Source organism: Mytilus californianus, unplaced genomic scaffold (genome assembly GCF_021869535.1).
Source record: "Mytilus californianus isolate M0D057914Y unplaced genomic scaffold, xbMytCali1.0.p SCAF_30, whole genome shotgun sequence".
NCBI lineage: Eukaryota > Metazoa > Mollusca > Bivalvia > Mytilida > Mytilidae > Mytilus > Mytilus californianus.
In genome coordinates, this window is record NW_026262680.1 from 1,369,713 (window position 1) to 1,391,119 (window position 21,407).

At 30.9% G+C, this 21,407-nt stretch overlaps 1 protein-coding gene across 1 annotated transcript in view; it reads right to left on the bottom strand.

Moving 5' to 3' along the window:
• Positions 1-1,082: 1,082 nt before the first annotated feature.
• Positions 1,083-21,407, bottom strand: part of LOC127736386 (uncharacterized) — a 31,509-nt gene continuing 11,184 nt past the window's right edge. Inside the window, exons 4-7 of the mRNA XM_052246901.1 lie at positions 17,297-17,601; positions 7,109-7,240; positions 3,891-4,043; positions 1,083-2,903 (exon numbers count right to left, since the gene is read on the bottom strand). Of these exons, the coding sequence (XP_052102861.1) occupies positions 2,688-2,903; positions 3,891-4,043; positions 7,109-7,240; positions 17,297-17,601 (806 nt within the window). The 3' untranslated portion in view covers positions 1,083-2,687. The remainder of the gene's footprint in view (positions 2,904-3,890; positions 4,044-7,108; positions 7,241-17,296; positions 17,602-21,407) is intronic.

Sequence of the window (21,407 nt, forward strand, 5' to 3'; positions counted from 1 at the left end):
CGAATTCTAAAAATCCAGGGCGTATGTTCTTTAATACAGGTACGGACCCGCAATGTCACGTGTATGGTCTGTTCTCGATAACGACCTCCATAACCTATCAATAGTTTTAGCTTATTTTGATTTCTTACTTATGCTCTTCCGACTAATAGTATACATTTTTAATTGTTTTTTTTTAATTTCAACTAAGTACATCCTCAAATAGTTTTTATCTTTTTTTCAAAAGAATGATGCAAAATTTAAACAAAAAATCAAGATATTGTTATTTCATGTTGTGTCCAATTTGTTAAAAACGTTTTTTTTTAAATCATTTATTTTGTAGTTACAAATGATTTGATACATTTCGTGCTTTTTCATTCTTAACTAAGAATGATCATAACCAGAGCTGTGTTTCTTGTTTTGAATTGAATTCTCCACTTTTGAGAAATATTTATTTTGTAATGGAATTTAACCGCTTACAACTATTTGCATTTTTGTTTATTTCATACATTATATTTGAAGTATCAGTGACTGTTCATTTCGTTCCACTTTTTGTCCGTTTCGCACATTACAGGTACCCCTCTTTTCAACCCTTTTATTTTTTATCATTTGGTGAAAATTTTAAAATTCAAAACATTTGATCAAAATTCCCAACATAACATGTACACGGACCGCTGTATTATACGTTGTATGTAAAAAAAAATTAAAAAAAAAGAAAAGTCTAAAACTCTTGACTTGCCTTTTTCGGACCTATTCAATAAAGAGTTACGACGATCACAGATTTACGTTACGATCATCCTGAACACTTTTGTTGTTTTAGTTACGACCATCATGCTCAATATTTTAAATGACGAAAATTTGAATAATTCTATGTGTCAAATTTTATTTCAATATCAATGCACTGACGATTAGTATGTATCAGACAAGCGGTTTGGCTCAAATAAACCTTTTACTGAACGAAAATCGGAAAAGAAAAACTGACCTCCAGAGTTGTCTCCCATTTTTCGGCTAATCGTAACTTTACGTTTCGATCATCTGCTTACCACCATTGACATACAAGGATCCGACATGGCAATTGAAAAATAAACCAAAAAAACAAAACCAACGACGTGTCATTAATTTATATACAAAACAATTAAAAAAGCAATTATAATACATTACAACAAACGAAAACCTAGTATATGAAAGAAATCCGGGCTTATGATTTTGCCACAGCCAAACATTCTACATGGTGGGATGAATCTAAAATACTGAAGAAGATGTAAAATGATTGTTAATGAAAAAAATCTCCACAAGAGAGACAGAAATTATCGTCATCGTACGACCTTCAACAATGAGCAGAGCCCATACCGCATAGTATATATACAAGTCCCCGAAATGACAAAAGTAAATAATTCAAACGAGAAAACTAACGGCCTAATTTGTGTACAAATCAATGAACGAACAACAAATAAGTAACAGAGCATCAAACTACTATTACTGGCTCCTGACTTGGGACATGCACATAGATACAGAATGTGGCACAAACGTAACCATGTTTTCGGGCGCCCAATCTGGGACTTTGGTGTAAAAAAAGGATCTTACATCAATAAAAGCGCTGTTCCTTTGTTTTTGTGTTTTTGATGTGCATGAACTAACTTTGTGTCATGAATGGAAAGTCATACTGCTTATCATTTCTTTCTATTATGTAAGAACTTATTGAAAAAAAAAGTTCAAAAGGGGTTGACTCTTCAGATTGATACAAAGGTAAAAAACAAAAACTAACAAGAAAAACTCATGATGTAACATGTATATAAATAAACTCATCATAGATACCAGTAATAAAATTTTATATTTCCGCCAGACGCGCGTTTCGTCTACAAAAGCAAAAACCGACTTTACTGAAGTAATATACTCTATAATTTTTTTTTCTTCACAGAAACTATTTACCCTTACAAACTAATACTGAACCCGCCCAAGTCTGATAAAGGGACAATTAGTTCCGTTATAAAAAAAAAGATTCAGCAGACTCTTAAACGTTTAAGGTTTATTTATCTCAAGGGACAATTAATGAAAGATATTTATCACATCTTTTCTTCTCAAGCACAAACAGATAAACAGAGAGTAAATAAATGACATGTCTTATTCAGAACACAAGCTTAACGAAATTAGTACATGCAAAACGCAAGTGACTTAGAAGACCTTAGAATTTAAGCTCTTTCAAGGTAAAATTTGTCACGCACAAAAGGAAAATTGTAAACCTATTAGAAATACCATATTGGCCTTTCCAATGTTCCACTTCTTTTTACCCCAATACAATTTGTAGAGAGAAGCTTTCATTATGTTTGTTCAGTTGATGTTCATATAAAATGAGTAATATTTTGAATGAATAATACTACAAATAAAACAAAATCAATTTTCAACATTAGCTATAAAACGGCAAGCTTATGATTATTGGAAAAGCTATTACTTGTATAAACAATAGTTAACATCAGCTATTTATCTGTTTACGGATTAAACTGTTCTGCCATTCCATCGTAGTGTAGCGATAAATGAACACAACAGGGGTCCAGTTTATTTACGGGTTACGGCTGTTTACCAAGAACAAGTCCCTCAATTCTGTATACTTTTCTTATCTTCATACTAAAGAGCTCCAAATTTAGCCGTGCATAGTTGCACAGGGCGTGTCTAAAAACCGACCCTTGGTGGTAAACGTCTCCCGATGGTTAACTCTAAGTGCCGATGCTGGTTGGTCTGATCGGTCTTGGTGTATATGGCCTCTGTGTATGTCTTGGTCTTGGTCTTGGTCTTGGTCTTGGTGTAATTGCTTGTCCTGGGGTTATGATATCAAGACCACTACTAATTCCATTCCCTTTAAGCATTTTGGTAATATACTGCATTAAGCTGACACGGAGAAGATAATTTGGTAAATTCTTCACGTATAATATCTGAAAAGTATTAATTGGATTATATGTACTATTTATATATTATCTTCTATTAAATATTTTAAATACGAGAGGACAAATATAGGGGCTAATTTATATAGAAATATTCATAATTTCACCAAACAATTTACCAAATTTAGGTTATTTAATTAAAAAAAAAGTATTTTTAAGAACATCTCATCAATGATTATTTCTAATGCAACATTATTCGTAACGTTTATTTTGATTGGATAACGTCACAAATGTTCATGGCATCAATTCACAGTTGATGCTATGAAAATGTACGCGCAAACGTAAAACGACACATGGCAGATTTTAAATGTATGATTTGACGTTGTTTTCTGTCAGTTTCATTAGAAAGGAGATAACATTATTGTATTTAAAGCTCCGACAACATTAATTGGTGATTTTATGGTCGCAAATACCTTTTTACTGGCTCTGATAAGGCGTCGCCAGTAAACTTAATTTGCAACCATCAAATCACCAATTGATGCCATCGGAGCTTAACATACAAAACAGTTAACTCCTAACTACTGTATTCATGGTCTTCAAAGGAAAGCACATCTAAAAAGCAGAATCGAAAGTTTTAAGACCTTTTACCATAGAATCTAGACCATGTACTGTTGTTTTTCTTTTCTTTTTTACTGCCATGACATTGTCAATATAAAAAAGATGTTGTATGAGTGCCAATGAGACAACTATCCATCCAAGTTACAATGTATAAAAAGTTAACAACTATAGGTGAAATTATGGCCTTCAACACGGAGCCTTGGCTCACACCTAACAGCAACCTATAAAGGGCCCCACAATTACTAGTGTAAAACAATTCAAATGGGAAAACTAATGGTCTAATCTAAATAAAAAACAAGAAACCAGAAAAACCTATGAACACCATTGTCAGTTTGTTTATGTTTTATGAGTTTGAATGTCCCTTTGGCTATCTTCCTCCCCTCTTAAGAAATACATGTGGTAACTTTTCAAAGGACTTACCTTTGTTATTCCACCACGATAGCCCTGAGTAATAACATCATCAGTATAATCTTTTGATGTACCACCGAGGTAGACATCTCCTCGTCCAATCAGCTGAATTTCTCTTTCAGTAAGTAAAGTTACGATATATTCCTCGTCAATGTAGAATTTCAACTGAAAAATAAAAAATAACATTATAAAATTTGTGCATTTGAATTAAAACAAAAGAAAAACGACAATGATCTTGAAAAGCATAGAAATTGTAAACAGCAAGAACAATTAATCATAAATCTACAAAATGCTGAAAAAACTGAAACCATCTAATGATTTATCCAGGAGTTATTGCCCTTAAATGACATTATTTTATTATAATTTTGTGTTTTTGCCTTTTATCACAAATATGAAAGATAACTGAACATGTATATGAATGAAATAAAGGATGAAAAAAATCTGATAGATTGAATGATAGTTAGTTGATTTTCCATTGGCAAATATTTCATGGCATTACTTGGGGAGAACCAGATAGCCTTAGAATTACATAAAAAGATTAGAGGTTTGCTTTAATAAAGCGCTGCACCATGAGCACATGATACGCCTGTCATTTTTTCAACAAATAAAGTTCCATCACTTCTCAATGTCATAAAAGTAATTCATAAAAAAACTTAAAGGGAGCTTATTATAATAGATATAATTCAGTCACCAAAATTCATGAAAACTGCTCAAAGCAATTTTGAGTTATCGTCCGTGTTATATGGTTATAAAGTGTGTCTCTATTAGTTTAAATTAAACAGTTCATGGAAATATTTATTCATATATAAATTAATTAACTAGTTTTGTATCTGGAATAAAGGATTAAAAATGGTACACGACCTGAAAATTTTTTTTCTTTCTAATTCTACATCTGCAGATTGGAAAACTGGATGTTTAGAACGCAATCCGACTTATCAAGTTCTTTCCAAACAAAGCTTTCCGGGGTAGGAGGGAGAAAAGTAGTCATTGAGATATTTTGATATCCACATAATGGAGAAATTTAAACCAGACTTTGTTTTCATACAGAAAATTTAAATTCTGTATGTATGTGTGCAAAAGTATCTGTACTTGTAAAGTGTTAAATTATGTACAATCAATTATTTGATAAACAAATATAGATATACATACCAATAAGTCTTCAATTTTATTATTTTTAATCAAAAAAACTTTTTTTCCATAACCTACAACTCATATTATTATATAGTGTTATAATGTTACGAAACGTCTCAGTTACAAAACGAAAAAGTTAGTTACGAATCGACTAGTTACGAAACGACCAGGTTACGAAAGACCTGCACCCGAATAAAATCCTTCAATTGGGAAACATAAAATCTAAAAATTATAAAAACGAAAGGGAGCTTACATCAATAGATATAGAGTTCACCGAAGTTTCATGAAAATTGGTTTACATGTTTTTGAGTTATTGCTGAAATGTTGACAGACAACGGTATATCATAATATGTACTGTATATGGGCGTTCAAAATTTGGTTGAAGAGGAGAAAAGTCGTGAAATTATTACTGCCAGTAAACTAGAGGCTGTCATAGAGACAGCAAACCGGATTTTCTTGCAGAGGTCGAACCCTGAACAGTTGAGCAAGTATGGACACATCATTTAAGCTTTAAACAGCTCTTAATTTGGATTGTTATTGAATATTTGTTACAGCATGGGTTTGTGACACAAAATAAATGTGGTCAAAGAACTGAAAAATCTCAAATTGGACATTTACCTATTTAATATGGTCCAATGTCCAAAATCTAAGTACATTGCAAGAATCAGCATATCAAAGAACCCCAAGAATTCATTTTTTGATGAAATACTTCTTTGTTAAACCTTTTCTTTTCAAAGGAAAATACTGTAAATCTAAAATTAGATATGTTTAACCCTTGACTATTAAAGTAGATATGATGTAATTAGATATGATGTTAGATTTACTTTTAAACTATAATCAAATATAATTAATAGTTTTCAAATAAATCTGTCACTCCAATGATTGACAATTAACAGATGGTGTGTGTTGTCTAGATAAAAGGCGAAAAACATTTTTAAACACTTAGTGTAATCAAACTTTATATATATAGTTGGTAGTTTCCAATATATCTCTTTTGTTTGTAGCAAACTATAATAGATATGCAACTTATCTAAACTTTAACTTTTTAACTTATAAAAATTTATAAGTATCTAATGAATTTGCAAATCTTGAACCCAAAACAGGATAAAGTAAAACTTAAAATTAACACACACAACAACAAAAAATTTATATATAGCACTCAGAAAATTGATTTATACAGAAAAACAAACACACCTACCACAAAATTCTTCATACAATTTGCCATAGAAAAGAAAAATAAAACTTATATGTTATTATCTTCAAAATGTCTAATAATGAACAGTAAATTTCTAACTATATTTGTACAACTCCTATATAGCTTTTAATCATCAAAACTTAGAAAACAGAAAATTTTCAAATAAATCTGTCACTCTAACTATAATTGTCAGATAAGACATTAACCATATGGCTTAGTGTAATCAAACTTTATGTATATAATTAACCATTTCTGAACAAAGAGAAATAACTCAATCACATAATAAATACCACTTTTGGATATCAAAAAGGGTGATAACTCAACAATGAGAAGAGCTAAAATGTTGAAAATTGAACTTGACCTTCTTATAGATGCAGGACACAACATATCTAAATTTGAAAAATTGTCGTCAAAGGGTTTCCATGTTATTGTGGAGACACTGTTAGGCAGCCGACGAAGCCCGCCTGCCCGCCCGGCCGCCTGCCTGCCGTATGTCTACAAATCAATAACCGATTTTTACTTCGAAAATCCGGTTAAAAAAGAAAGACTAAATGTCAAAATTTTTGAGACAACATATATATGAAATATTAAGAACAACTTCTAAAACTGATAGTGTTACTATACAAAATAACCACGTCTAACATGTCTAACAGTCAAAATTCTCTCCCACATCCGTGGCCAGGAGGGTTCGAGAGGTTCGTACTAACATCCACCCCTTTGAAAACAAATAAGCACTGTTAAAGTCGACGTTCTGTTTGAACTGTAACTGCTAAAGTTGAGCATGATTGTATCAAACCCTCTTGGAAATTCTTTGCTATGGGCCTGTCCCCCCTCTCCCCGGTTAGAAATGAAATAATTAAGTAGTTTTCGACACAAGCTAATTTCCCCCCTTACAATGGAGTACCAATTTAAAATCCCTGTCCACTCTAAAGGTATGCCATTCCCAGTCATTCAATTCTTTGATTTTCCTGGATGTTAGCTTGGATTCCTGGATACGGCCATTTCCTTCATCAATATGGAACCACAGGTAACCATCCTATGGATAAAAGTACATGTGACCTTTGACATCATTGTAAAATCTAAGTTATAACATCAAGTTACAATATATCTACCATAACCACTGAGAACTTGTTACTATAGTGAAACCTGTCTAAACCGAACCTCGTCGGGACCAAAGATTTTGTTCGGTTTTGGCAGATGTTCGGTTTAATCAGGTTAACATTTCATAAAGTTTGATATGACTGGACTTAAGAGCCTGTTTGGTTTAGACAGGTTTTCCGTTCATGAAAGATTCGGTTTGGACAGATTTCACTGTATAAGTGAGAAACATTTAAATACATGTGATTGGATACTCAAACAAAAAATACATAAAATTGTTTTCCTGTACAAATAAATGGTTACAAAAGGGTGTTATGAGTAATTATGAATCCCTTCTTCATTTCTCTCTACCTCCCTCGTCTCTCCTCTTTCAAATCATATTGACAGTCCAAATTCCTTTACCCTAATTCTTGCCCCACCCCTTTCTTAACCAAACTGCCAGTTCTTTTCCCTTAATCACCTGATAATTAGGAATTTAGAATAGAATGATTCTTTTTTTCTTTTTTTCTTTCTTTAAATAACCCAAATGAAGTAAAGTTTTTAATGTTCTGAGTGAGACACGAATTGATAATCAGCAAATCCGAGTAAATTTTCTCAACATTAATGCCAATACAATACATTTGCCCATTGCATTAAACATGATGAATACTAATCTTTTCGGAACGAACACACACGATTTGAACTTGCTTATTCCTTATATCAAAATAACCCTTTTAAACACTTTTCTAATTTCCCCATACATGTTTTGTAAAAGTAACTAAAAGCAAAAACATATAATAATTATCAATAAACAATACATATACAAAAGCATTAAATTTGTTTATTGAATTTTACTGTCAGTGAAAAAAAACAAATATTAGAATAATACCCAAGGCTAACTTATATATATAGTTATACATTGTTCCTAAAATAACTTAGATTTGTAATAATACTATAATACATGCTTTTATAGCAATAACTTTTATTTAATTCTAATAAAAGCTATATTTATATTTCATGTTATATTTTGTGATTTAATATTATAAAATTGAATTTCAATTTTCTTTTCATGCAGAATATTTTTTTCTCGTAATATAGCAAAATAGTTTTGAAATATAATTACTACATACCAATTACATGAAAATGGACAATGTAGAGGGAGTACTTCTCAAATAAGTTTTAATTTCTATAAATCCACGGGGGAGGAGAAAAGAATGCAATTTACATGAATTTAAAATTAAACTAAACTGCTTCAAAATATTACATGTGGATAAAACATTCACACTCCTGCAGCTAAATCTGGCCCAAAACAAAAATGTTGGGACAAATGGAAATAACTCTAATTTATAATTCATTTTTATCAGGCCATCAATACATTGTACATACAATGAACATACAAAATGAAATTATTGCTTCAGTACAAGTACATGTGGTTCAACTGATGCATATGTCTTCAAACTAATTGTAATACAGAAAATGTATAATAAACTATATCAAATCAAAAAGGATATTAAAACAAAACTGGAGAGAGAGAAAGGAAAAGAGAGAGGTTGATAATGGATATTTTAGAGCATACAACAAAAGTAGGAAATGTATTCAAAAAATGCAAGCTAATGCAATGAAAGACACTGTGTTTTGACAGCAACTATAAACAAAACAAAACAAATGAATTGGGTATTGATAACAAAAATACAAAAATTTGTCAAACAAATAAGGCAACAAAATAAAGGGATTTGAAAACAAAATTCAAATTTAAAAGCAGTGGGTTGCTAAACGGATCTAGCTTACTAATGAAATAAACTTAGAAAAAAAAACCATTATGCATTAATTGGTTTTAAATTACAAGCAAAACGTTTGTATGTACAAATTCAACCTATTCCCGAAAAAAATTGCCATTACAACAAATACTGTTTATGGCCGTGACATGTTGCTTGTTGTGTTCGTAAAAAAAAGTTTGTACGCGTTATGACCTGAGATTTAATTCTGCAATGCGTGTCATGCATTTTCATTTTCATAGGTTCACAGGTATTTTGTGAGGTAAAACAAGACAATACAATGTTAAACTTGACAACAGTTACTGATCAAATTTAAATTAATTTGTAAAACAGACAGATCCCTTCATCAAAACATTTCGAAAAGAATGCTAAGCGATAAATCCTTCTTTCATTGTTTTACCCTCCTACTGGTCATCTGGCATTGTTCCCGCCTTGAATTAGTGAAGGACATTGTAGGTTTAATATCTGTCTTGGTAAGACCAGATACTTTTAAGAAATTTAAATTCCAGCACCATGATGACACTTAAAATATATGAAATGAGCATAGCAGTGGAACATATATGAAATCAATGATGAATGATAACATATCATGTAACAAGGTCATGTCATAAGATCATGTGATAAAAGGAATCATTCATCAAAAGCATCTACATGTACTGTTTCTAACTGCAACCAGAAGATTACAAATTCATGAAAATCTTTCTGGAAAGCATGGTCTTTTTTGGCATTCATAGATTTGTATAAAATTTGATATTTTTCAGTAAAAATCTGGACTGATTACTGGTTATTCACAATCTAAGACAACAAAATATTCCTATATTGATCATTAAAGTGTACTGATGATCAAGAAAAGTTGTAGTCTTAAGGATACTTAATTTTACGGTTTTTCAAAGTTTCTGTATACAAGCATATAGGAAATTTGTATCAATTTTTTTTTTATTTCTAATTAACAGTGAATCTATATACAGTTGGGTGCAGACCAAGCATTACATAAAGTAAACGCAGGTTAACGCCGCGTGCACATATGTCGTTAGTTATCTTCAATTCTCGCGTTTACTAGAAAACGCCTAGTAAACGCGCATTTACAAAAAATAACGTTAACGCGGTCAAAATGGAATTTCTAATGTCTACCCGAGTAAACGGGCATTTACTCTGCGTCCGTTTAGTCAGTAGTAAACGGGCGTTCACTTCAGATTTCAAAAGTTTTTTTTACGTGCACTTAAAAGTAAACGGGCGTTTACTACTTTACTACAGATTTCACAAGTATATCTTTACGTGCACTTGAAAGTAAACGCGCGTTTACTTTTCACGTTAACTGATTGTGTAAATCAAGAAATAAACTTCATGTTCATTTGTACTTTTATTTTATTTTAACGTCTTTTGTCTAAATATTTTACGTATGTGTGTTTCAAACCAGAACAATTCAAAAACACTTTTAATTCGAAATATTAAATTTTATTAATTACAAAAAATTAGTTCCAATAACTTAACTGAGTAGCAGATTTTCTTTATTTTCTTTTCAAAAGTTACATGTACAAATATCGAGGCGGATAGAAAGGTCATCCAACACATCGGAAAAATATGTTTATATGATGGGATATAAACATCATGGTTTACGTTGCTTCGTTCCCCATTTTTAACAGTCTCTTTCTAAATATAACTGTATGCATTTAATACATGGATCTTTAATCGTAATTCACTTTGTTTGTCTTGGATTTACATGATTTAAGATTCGGTTTTGCCAAATGTACAAACGAAAATTGTACAGTGTATATATAGGGATATAAATAAAGGGTTGTATAAGTATGTACATTTGAACAATCTCGTCAATTTAGACAGAGTTATCCATAACGATTATACATGATATCTGGGACGTCCGAAAATATACTTGATCTGAACATGAATGAAATATTTCCCCCTGGACGCTAGGTTACAAACAATATCAATCAACCTACATAATATATTAACAGTATACTATTCCAAGAAGAGAACTTTTCATTATAAAGTATATGAATCAGTCATGTGAGTGTTGGATGATGTCGTTAAATAGTTTTGTTTAAAATACAAACCATCACGAAGTACTGACTTTAGTGACGGTTTATTATTATGGATACAGAGCGGAAATTATGGCACTCTAAATTGATGTGGACAAAATTTTGTAGTAATTGTGTTCCAATATTGCTGTCATCTTTATTATGCAATCCGTCCTGACATAGAAATATTATTGATTTATGATGAGGACATATATACTTACATGATAAAGTGCAAATATGGTAAGTTTTGTTTGATGCGGACAAATAATTTTTTGATACAAGTCATGAAAGTCATCCTGAGGTATCAAAACTACTGACATTTGTTTACGATTCAATATTTTGAATAAAGAGTGGACATGCTGGTACTCTAAATTGATGCAGATATTTATTTTTTTTTGTAGTCATTGTGTTCCAATATTGCTATGAATTGTATAATGTAATCCCTTCTGACAAAAAAATATTACTGATTTACTATGCAGCTATATAGATGTACAGAATAAAGAGCAAATATGGTCGGTTTTGGTTAATAGTCAAAAAATCTGTTATACGAGGCATCCTTAGGTATCAAAACTACTGTAATTTGTTAATGATTCAACATTTTGAATAAAAAGAGGACATACTGGCACTCTAAATTGATGCGAACAAAGTTTTGTAATCATTGTGTTCCAATATTGCTATCATTTGTATGTTACAATCCATCCTTACATAAAACTATTACTGATTTACTATGCGACTATAAAATTTACATAAGTACAAATATGGTCGATATTGGTTGATGCGGATAAATAATTTTGTTATACAAGTCAGTCTAAGATATCAAAACTACTGAAATTTGTTTACGATTAAATATTTTGAATAAAAAGAGGACATGCTGGCACTCTAAGTTGATGCAAATAAAATTTTTCTAGTCATTTTGTTCCAATATTGCTGTCATTTGTATTATACAGTTCATCCTGACATCAGAATATAACTCATTAACTATGTGGCTATATAGATTTGCATGATAAAATGCAAATATGGTCAGTTTTGGGTGATGCGGTCAAATAATGTTGTTATACAAGTCAGCTTGAGATATCAAAACTACTGAAATTTGTTTACGATTCAACATTTTGAATAAAAAGAGGACATTCTGGTACTCTAAATTGATGCGGACAAATTTTTGTAGTCATTGTGTTCCAATATAGCTGTCATTTGTATTATTTTATCCCTCCTGACATAAAAATATTACTGATTTACTATGCGGCTATATAGATTTACAGAATAAAGAGCAAATATGGTCAGTTTTGGTTGATACAGTCAAATACTTTTGTTATACAAGGCATCCTGAGGTATCAAAACTACTCAAATGTGTTCACTACTCAATATTTAGAAGAAAAGGAGGACATGCTGAAACTTTATATTGATGTGGAAATTTTTTTGTAGCCATTGTGTTCCAATATTGCTCTCATCTTTATTATACAATCTGTCCTGACATGAAAATATTACTGATTTACTATGCCACTAAAACATTTACATAATAAAGTGCAAATATGGTCTGTTTTTGGTAGATGCGGACAAACAATATTGTTTTACAAGTCAGTCTGAGGTATGAAAACTACTGCAATTTGTTAACGGTTCAATATTTTGAATAAAAAGAGGTCATGCTGGCACTCTAAATTGATGCGAACAAAATTTTGTAGTCATTCTGTTACAAAATTGCCATTATTTTTATAATTATTACAATCCATCCTGACATAAAAATATTACTAATTTACTATGCAACTATAAGATTTGCATTATAAGGTGCAAATATGGTCAGTTTTGGTTGATGCGGACAAATAATTTTGTTATACGAGTCAGTCTGAGGTATGAAAACTACTGAAATTTGTTTACGATTCAATATTTTGAATAAAAAGATGACATGATGGCACTCTTAAATGATGCGAACAAAATTTTGTAGTCATTGTGTTCCAATATTGCTGTCATTTGTATTATACAGTCCATTATGATATAAAAATATAACTGATTTTCTATGCGGCTATATAGATTTACTTGATAAATTGCAACTATGGTCAGTTTTGGTTAATGAAATCATAATTTTGTTTTAGGAGTCATCTGAGATGTGAAAACTGTTGGTTATGATTAAATTATTTGTATAAAAGAAGGACATGCTTGAACTGTTTATTTGTGAAGAAAATGAACTCAGGGACTTTCTTCACTAGAAAGTCCCTGATGAACTTTAATCGTCAATATGTCAATCGAAAATGACCAGTTGGTTATTTAATTTTGATGTATCTTATCATTTGATATTTAAGGTCAGTGTATCCAGGATACGATCACAATCTGGGTTTACTTTTGACGAAAATAGAAGACACGCCTTTTTTCACTTTAACGCGGAAGTAAACGCACGTTTACTCTTTACAAAATTAGAAGACGCGCCGTTTTTTTCGTTAACGCGAAGGTAAACGCGAAAGTAAACGCCCGTTTACTTTTTATGTCTACCGAAATTTCGGAGTTAAAAAAACGCACAGTTAACGTGATGTTTACATGAAGTGCACGCGAGTAAACGCCGCGTTAACTTTTTCCGTCCGTCTAAATGTAATGCTTGGTCTGCACCCAACTGTATATAACAAAAAGATGTTGTTTTTTTTGTTTCAGGTTTTATACAAGGGAGAAATTTCCAGAAAGATTTTCATTCCATGTTTTGATCTTAATATTCTGAAATAAAAAGAATATTATATGAGTAAGAATATTCATAACAATACAAATATCAGTCAAAAAAGGTGTTTCTTTTCTCAAATGTTTTAATTGAAATATCTAAATCACAAAAAGCCAAACCTTAACAGAAGCAAGCTCCAATACCTAATCAAATTTAGATTGTGTTTCAAATTTTAGTTTAATTTTGATAAAAAAAGCAGTAGATTTTTTTTTCACAGCAGGAATATTTACCCATGAAAAATCAAATCTTATTATAAATTTTGTCCCACTGTGTTTCAAGACCTCTTTGTGTCGGTTTTCTTTCTATTTCTGTAAATTCTATCCTTATATCATGAGAAAAGAAACAGATTTTGACAAACACATGCAATACATGTTTGGACTTAATGAAAATGGAATTTGATCTGAATATCATACAAGTGAGAGGTTTAGCTAGCTATAATACCAGGTTCAATCCACCATTTTCTATATAAGAAAATGCCTGTACCAAGTCACGAATATGACAGTTGTTATCTATTGGTTTGATGTGTTTTAGCTTTTGATTTTGCCATTTAGGGACTTTCCGTTTTGAATTTTCCCCGGAGTTCAGTATTTTTGTGATTTTACTTTTTACACATTCTTTCCCATGTTCTATATTCTGTAGATATTAATAAGTCATGTTTTACCCATATCTATCAATATGTCATATTTTACCCATATCTATTAATATGTCATATTTTACTTTATTTTATTTCTAATTATTGAATTTTCATAATTTCTTGTGCTTGAATTTTTTAAATAAATTCCATGTTTATTCTGTAATATAATGTTTTGAGCGATGCATAACACTGTCCATACAAGGTATTTTGTATAGATACTTGTAGTGTTGTGCGCGGCACACTACATGCTATTGGAAATGTGCTATCTTTTTTGTAATAGAAAGTGTTGTGCGCTGCACAGAAAATTAAAATACAGAATAATCATGGAATTTATTAAAAATTTCAAGCACAAGAAATTATGAAAATTCCATAATTAGAAATGATTCCAAGTTGAAATAATAGCCTGTTTTAAATATAATAAATGTATATTGATTGTGTGCAGATCAACTATAATAAAAAATAAAGGTATAAGTTTGAGTTATATCAACATGCTTCCTATTCCATTCTGTCACTTTTCCGAACTGAAAATAAATATTTTTCTACTTTCATATTCATCATGCCAATTGACCTTCACCTTCAACACTTCCTTGACCTGTGAACTTACATATTTTTTTGTCAAATATGTTCTATTTAAGAAATCAATATCTCGGGTACCAACAACATACTATAAATACTCAGGAAAAGTCAAATCAGTATCAATCATAATACTTGATTAACATGAATGTGTCCATAGTACACGAATGCCCCATTTTTCTATGTTCAGTGGACCGTGAAATGGGGTAAAAACTCTAATTTGGCATTATAATTAGAAAGATCATTTCATAGGAAACATGTGTACTAAGTATCATGTTGATCGGGCTTCAACTTCATTAAAAACTACCTTGACCAGAAACCTAAACCTGAAGCGGAACAGACAGACGGACGGACGAATGAAAGGACGGATGAACGAATGGATGAACGGACCCATAGACGGAAAAAAACATGATGGTCCTAGATGGGGCATAAAAACACAGATCTGAATAATACTTGAACAAAGGCTGGTTGTCCATTTTGTATGGACAACAATCTATTATTGAATATTGCATGTTGCCCTTCGGTTTAATTTGTCGGTAGTTTTCCAATGGTTGCTGTCTTATTGACATATACATGTACATATATATATATAACTTTTTATAGACAAAAACATATATCCAGCTTTTCATTCTATTTATATTTCAAAGAATGAAATCAATTTCCTATTCCCACGTCAATAATGTTCAAAAGTTCTTACAAACATGGAAATAATCTGAACCTGAAAAGCCCTAATTAGATATAAAAAGATGTGTACTCTCCATCCAAGTCATAATTTGTAACAGTAAACCATTATAGGTCAAAGTACAGTATTTAACACTGAGCCTTGGCTTACACCGAACAGCAAGCTATAAAGGGCCCCAAAAATGACTAGTGTAAAACCATTCAAACGGGAAAACCAACGGTCTAATTAATCTATATAAAAACGAGAAACGAGAAACATTTATGAATCACATCAACAAACGACAATCACTGAACATCAGGTTCCTGACTTAGGACAGGTGCAAACAAATTCAGCGGGTTTAAATTTTTTTAATAGGTACCAACTTAAGCTTGCTTAATGATGAAAGTCAAAAGATACCAACACCCTTTTAAACACAGTCATCCATCTGTCAGACATTTAAATGTCAGTTTACTAATAAATAAACAAACAATACATAAATGAAGACCAAATCCATATCCTCAATTATCTCTTCTCTTTTTATAAACATATGAAAACCTTTTTAATATTAAGAATGATCCCTACTCTGTTTCTAAATAAAAAGACAGTTATAAATCGATAGTACATATATAAAGGAACTAAAAAAACAGAAAAAAAATTAAGGGTCCGTGTGCTTGTTTTCGAATTATAAACTATTGAAAATTTGGCGAGTAATAATTCTTTCTAGACTTTTCATACATTTAAAATTCCATTTTTCTTTCAAAAATTATGAAAAAAAACAAGCATTATGTAGGATTTTCAAATATGGTTTTTAAACTATATGTAATAAAGTTATGAAAAGAAAAGTAGGGGTTGGCAAGGAAAATTGTATAATGGCACTAGATGGATAAAACCAGATGATTCCGAATATCTGGCAGAAATTCAAAAACAAGAGGAGCGAACATCCTTAGTATAACTGTAATGTACTGAAATTAAGTTATACAATTAGATTTATATTTGTCTTTCTTGGTTCTTGGTAAATCATACTGCATAGATTTCAACACTCTACCTATATCAATAAACATGATCATTCAAAGTAACTACACAACAAAGTATAACTAAAATGAATAAGATTTGTCTGTCTTTCAACGGGAAGTTCTCCCCATCCTTGGTCTGTGTTTTCTAAATGTTGCATTTATTTGTAAAAAATATGTAGAAATAATAACATTCATGAGTTATTCTTCATTTCTGAGTTTGATACAACATCTTAATAACATCTTAATAGATCTATCAACAATTTTAATTAATTGAAGAAAAAGAACAAAAACAATAAAATTACCACTGAATGATGACCATTGATGCCTCTTTTTGTGTTGTGTAAGTAATCACATGATCCCAAATTTTTGACCAATATAGTCATATAATCATTAAGTATTTTTTTAAACAAGTTATTCAAATAATCAAAAATGAAGTCCTAGTTTATCAAATAATCAAATAACCATGAAGTTTTTGGTCTGGTAATCAAATAATCACCATAAAAACTGCCAAGTAATCACATAATCAAAAATCACATGAGGAGGTTCACCAGTTCAATGCTTGAACTTCATAATTATTAAATCAAATATTTAAGATAGAAATGTCTATATCTACTGTGTATAACCTCACCTTAACTGCCAAGTACATTATCAAATCTTCTTCTTGTCTATCGTCCAACCAGATCAGTCCATTTTGTTCGCTGGTAATAAACTGGAAGATGAAGGTCTCGTTTTGAACCCTGACCAGGATATCTTGCTGTTCTAATCGAATTTTGCCAAAATCATAATGGATATATGCGTTGCCATAGAAACGGACAATATATGAGAAGTCCATGCCGAAGTCAGTGACATTGAAGCCTTCAAAGTATTCTCTTGATCCTGAACTAACAACACCACCTCCATGGTAAATTACTGTCCTCTGGGTTGTTACCTGGGCTGAAAAGTCAATTAAATAATAAAAGTATTTCATAAAAAAATTAAATTCTAGGGAAAGTTAAAAAATGAGTTATTTCCCTTTAAACAGATATCTAGTAATTAATAAGTATTTCATCAAAAATCAAATTATAGGGAAAGGGCTTTAACGGAACAAAATAAAAAGCTAAAATCTTGAAAATCGAGCTTGACCTGTAACTTCTCAAGATAAAACAATACACCAAATAGCAAATCAATATCTTCAAGCATGAAGAAAAAAAACCTGGAAAACTCATTTGCCGGACTTACAGACAGACAGACAGAAAGACAGACAGACAGAGTGCAAACCTGAAGTACCCATCGACTTTGTCGCTATGGGACTAATAAGAATTCAATTTTTGATGAAATGAACCAAAGTTTAATTAAGGACCCTTTGGACCACAATTAGGTATTATCTAATTTATAATGAAAATAGATTATAAATACAGATTTAGATTCAGCATTTCAAAGAACCCTATGTATATTCAATTTTTGTTGAAATCAAACACAGTTTTATTTTGGACCCCGATTTGGACCAACTTCAAACTGGGCCGTAAATCAGAAATATGAACATGATAAATTTATGTTTATTAATAGACAATAACACTATTACAGCTTAGTTTTTAAAGGAGTTCACATCATCAAAAAAATATATATAGCATTCAGAAAATAATGTTTACAGAATAACAAACAAACCTACCACAAAATTCCTCTAACAATTTACCAAAGAAAAGAAAAAAATCCAAAATTTTATTGATCATTTACAGTGATTAATACAATGTCTTTTAAAGATCTATAAAAATGACATTATCTTCAAAATGTCTTAAAATGAACAGTAAATTTCTTTCTATATGTATACAGTCCTATATAGCTTATAATCATCAGCACTTAGGAAACAGCAAATTTTCAAGTCAATCTGTCACTCCAATTATAATTGTGAGATAAGACATTTACCATATGCTTTGTAATATTGATAACAGGTGTAAATTATTTAAAAACACTTAGTGTAATCAAATTTTATATATATAATTAACAATTTCAGTTCGAAGGGAAATAATTCAATCACATTAGAAGTACCACTATTGTATATTGAAAAGTGCGATAACTCAACAAGAAGAAAAGTTAAAATCGAGAAAAATTGAACTTTGTTTAATATTAGGTTCACATTATCAAGGTTTAATATGCTTGTGTACAATCTCTTGCAGTAATCACTGGTGCCTGTGAGGTAGATCCTGTCTGATTTTTTGGGGGTTTAAGTTTTGTTATCTATAAATATTCAATATTTTTAATTTAGCAATGTTTAGAATGGAAATTAAAATAAGTAGTTGTATCAGAGTATACATAGTAGCCATAGATAAGTATGGTATACACATAGATAATTAAACATTTTAAGCAATTATAATTAGTAAAAATTAAAACACAGAAATTCAACAAAAGAGGGTCTACCCCACATGTACATGTTGCAGTTATTGCAGAAAGTTTTGTTTTATATATAAAAAAAAAGAAATATCAAGTATATTTGTAAGGTGGTAAAAATCAGGCCTTTGTTTATCATGTTTATGTTATTGGTAAATTTAATTTTGACAGATCTTGACTGTTTGGAACAGTTCATTTTACTAACCTAATGAATATATAACTATTTAAAATGGTATAATTTGTATGCTTTAAGACATTTTCATATCAAGTAGTTATTCTAGAGATCAATGTTTATTTTTACGTGCTCAATGATATAAGCGTTTTTTCCATTACGACCTGTGACCGGGCCGCTTACCTCCCTAGTGTTGATACATGACCTAAACAAACAGTGTGCTTAAGGAGATAAATTGGGAGAGAAATTAATGATTAATACGTTATCCATACTGTTCAACCGTGACGTATTTACAGATATAAATATCATATTTATTCCACTTTGCATTTAAATATATGGTACATTGTTACTTACAAACTGTTTATTCTCCATTTAATTTTGAAGGATTTACAATTCTCGACAGAAATAATTTTCATTCCACTTTAATGGAAATAAATAGTACGCTATCAATGACTTTTATATTCAAATGAATAATATCCTTTTTACCTGTGAATAAACTCTTATTCTAAATTTACCGTGACATATGCTATGACTTGAACACTTGACTGTCTCAACTGTATTTCCTAAACAGTTGTTCCCGTGATATCGAGGACGTGGATCAGCATACAGTATGCCTTGAACGGGTTTCTAAACCACACGTTACACTACATGCGCCCCCAAAGACTTCATTTTCCATAAAGTACAATTCTTAATAATATTTTATATTAATAATTTGATTAAGAAAACGTAAATAATTAAGCTTTTCTACACTATCCAAGTTTTTAAAGACACTTGTTGCTATCTAAATAACAAATATTTGTTGACTTTCCATTATTTTGTAATTAAATTCGGAGTAAAATTTATTTGCACTAGCATTAGTAAAACAATTGTGATCTGAAAAAATCGTTTTTGTATTAAATAATTGTGTATCTGAGTTTTGCGTGGATATAAACGATTTTTTTGTTATGTTTTTTTAAGAGTAATGGGCGATGTCAACAGTTAAATGTACTTGTACTTTTCATGAATTTAAAATGTCATTCAAATGTTGGCGCTTTCTACAACAAAACGTTTATTATTTTTACAAAATAACCTCATGGATCGGATTTTACAGGAAGATTTGATTTTATGATAGATGAACATGTAAATAAATTGTTGCCGTGATACTTAGCTTTCATCAAGTCATCCGTCAAGAGAGCGATTAATTTGAAACTGAAATCCCCAAACCGGGTTGGAAAAAAGAAGGAAACGTTTGTTAGGGTCTTGATTGGGGTCCTTAATTTTTGTATTTTTTAAGTTCTCAGGCAATTTTTGCAAAATTTTATACTTTTTTACCAACTATTCTTTATCTTTTTATAACCAAGCACTTCATTATTCTGTATTATTTTGAACATTTTTCTCTATTCTTTATATTTTTTACCATTTATAGGGGTCTTGGCTCACATCTTTAGAAATTAACAAAGAGGGTCGGTTGAAAAACTAAATTTTAGGTCACAAAAGAAGATTTCAGCTTTCCTATTACGAACTTTCTTTTTTTATGTAAAAACATGCCAGCAGCGTCTGCATACGGAGTACATATCTCATATTGATACGATATTCCAGAACGTGTGTTGCCTTACATGATTTCTCTCATAGAGGGTTGCTGCTCACAAGGAAGCTATTAAACCAAGAGTTTAAAGGATTGAAGTTAAAATCATCTCTTCGTTAATTTTACTGACGCCGTCACGACTTTGTTGCCCGTTATAGATTATTTGTTTTACAGATGACGACGGATATGTTCCAATCGTCGTAATTTCAATCTCGTCCCCTTTCCCCCATATGTGAGAAACCGAATTAGACCTATCACAGAGTTTGTACTTCAGTAATCAACACAAAGGATGCCACACTAGGAGCATAATCTGCTCACCCTTCCGGATCACCTGCTATCGTCTCATGTTTTGGTCGGCTTTCTGTTGCCCGGGCTTTGGTTCTCAATGTTGTAATGTTTTCTGTTGTTATTTGATATTTCCACTTTTCCGTGGAAAGACCTATTGATTTATTTCAAATTATTTTTTTTTCTTTCGCAAGATGTCGATTTGATATTTGGTGTATGATATCAAACAGTTTATTCGCTTTCAAAACTGACCCTACTTAACCAAATACCTATTTTGTAAGGGTTATCTCCCCGAACACTGTTTTCTTGTGTTTGCTACTTCTTCGCAACCGTAAAAGATTACGACAAATTTAT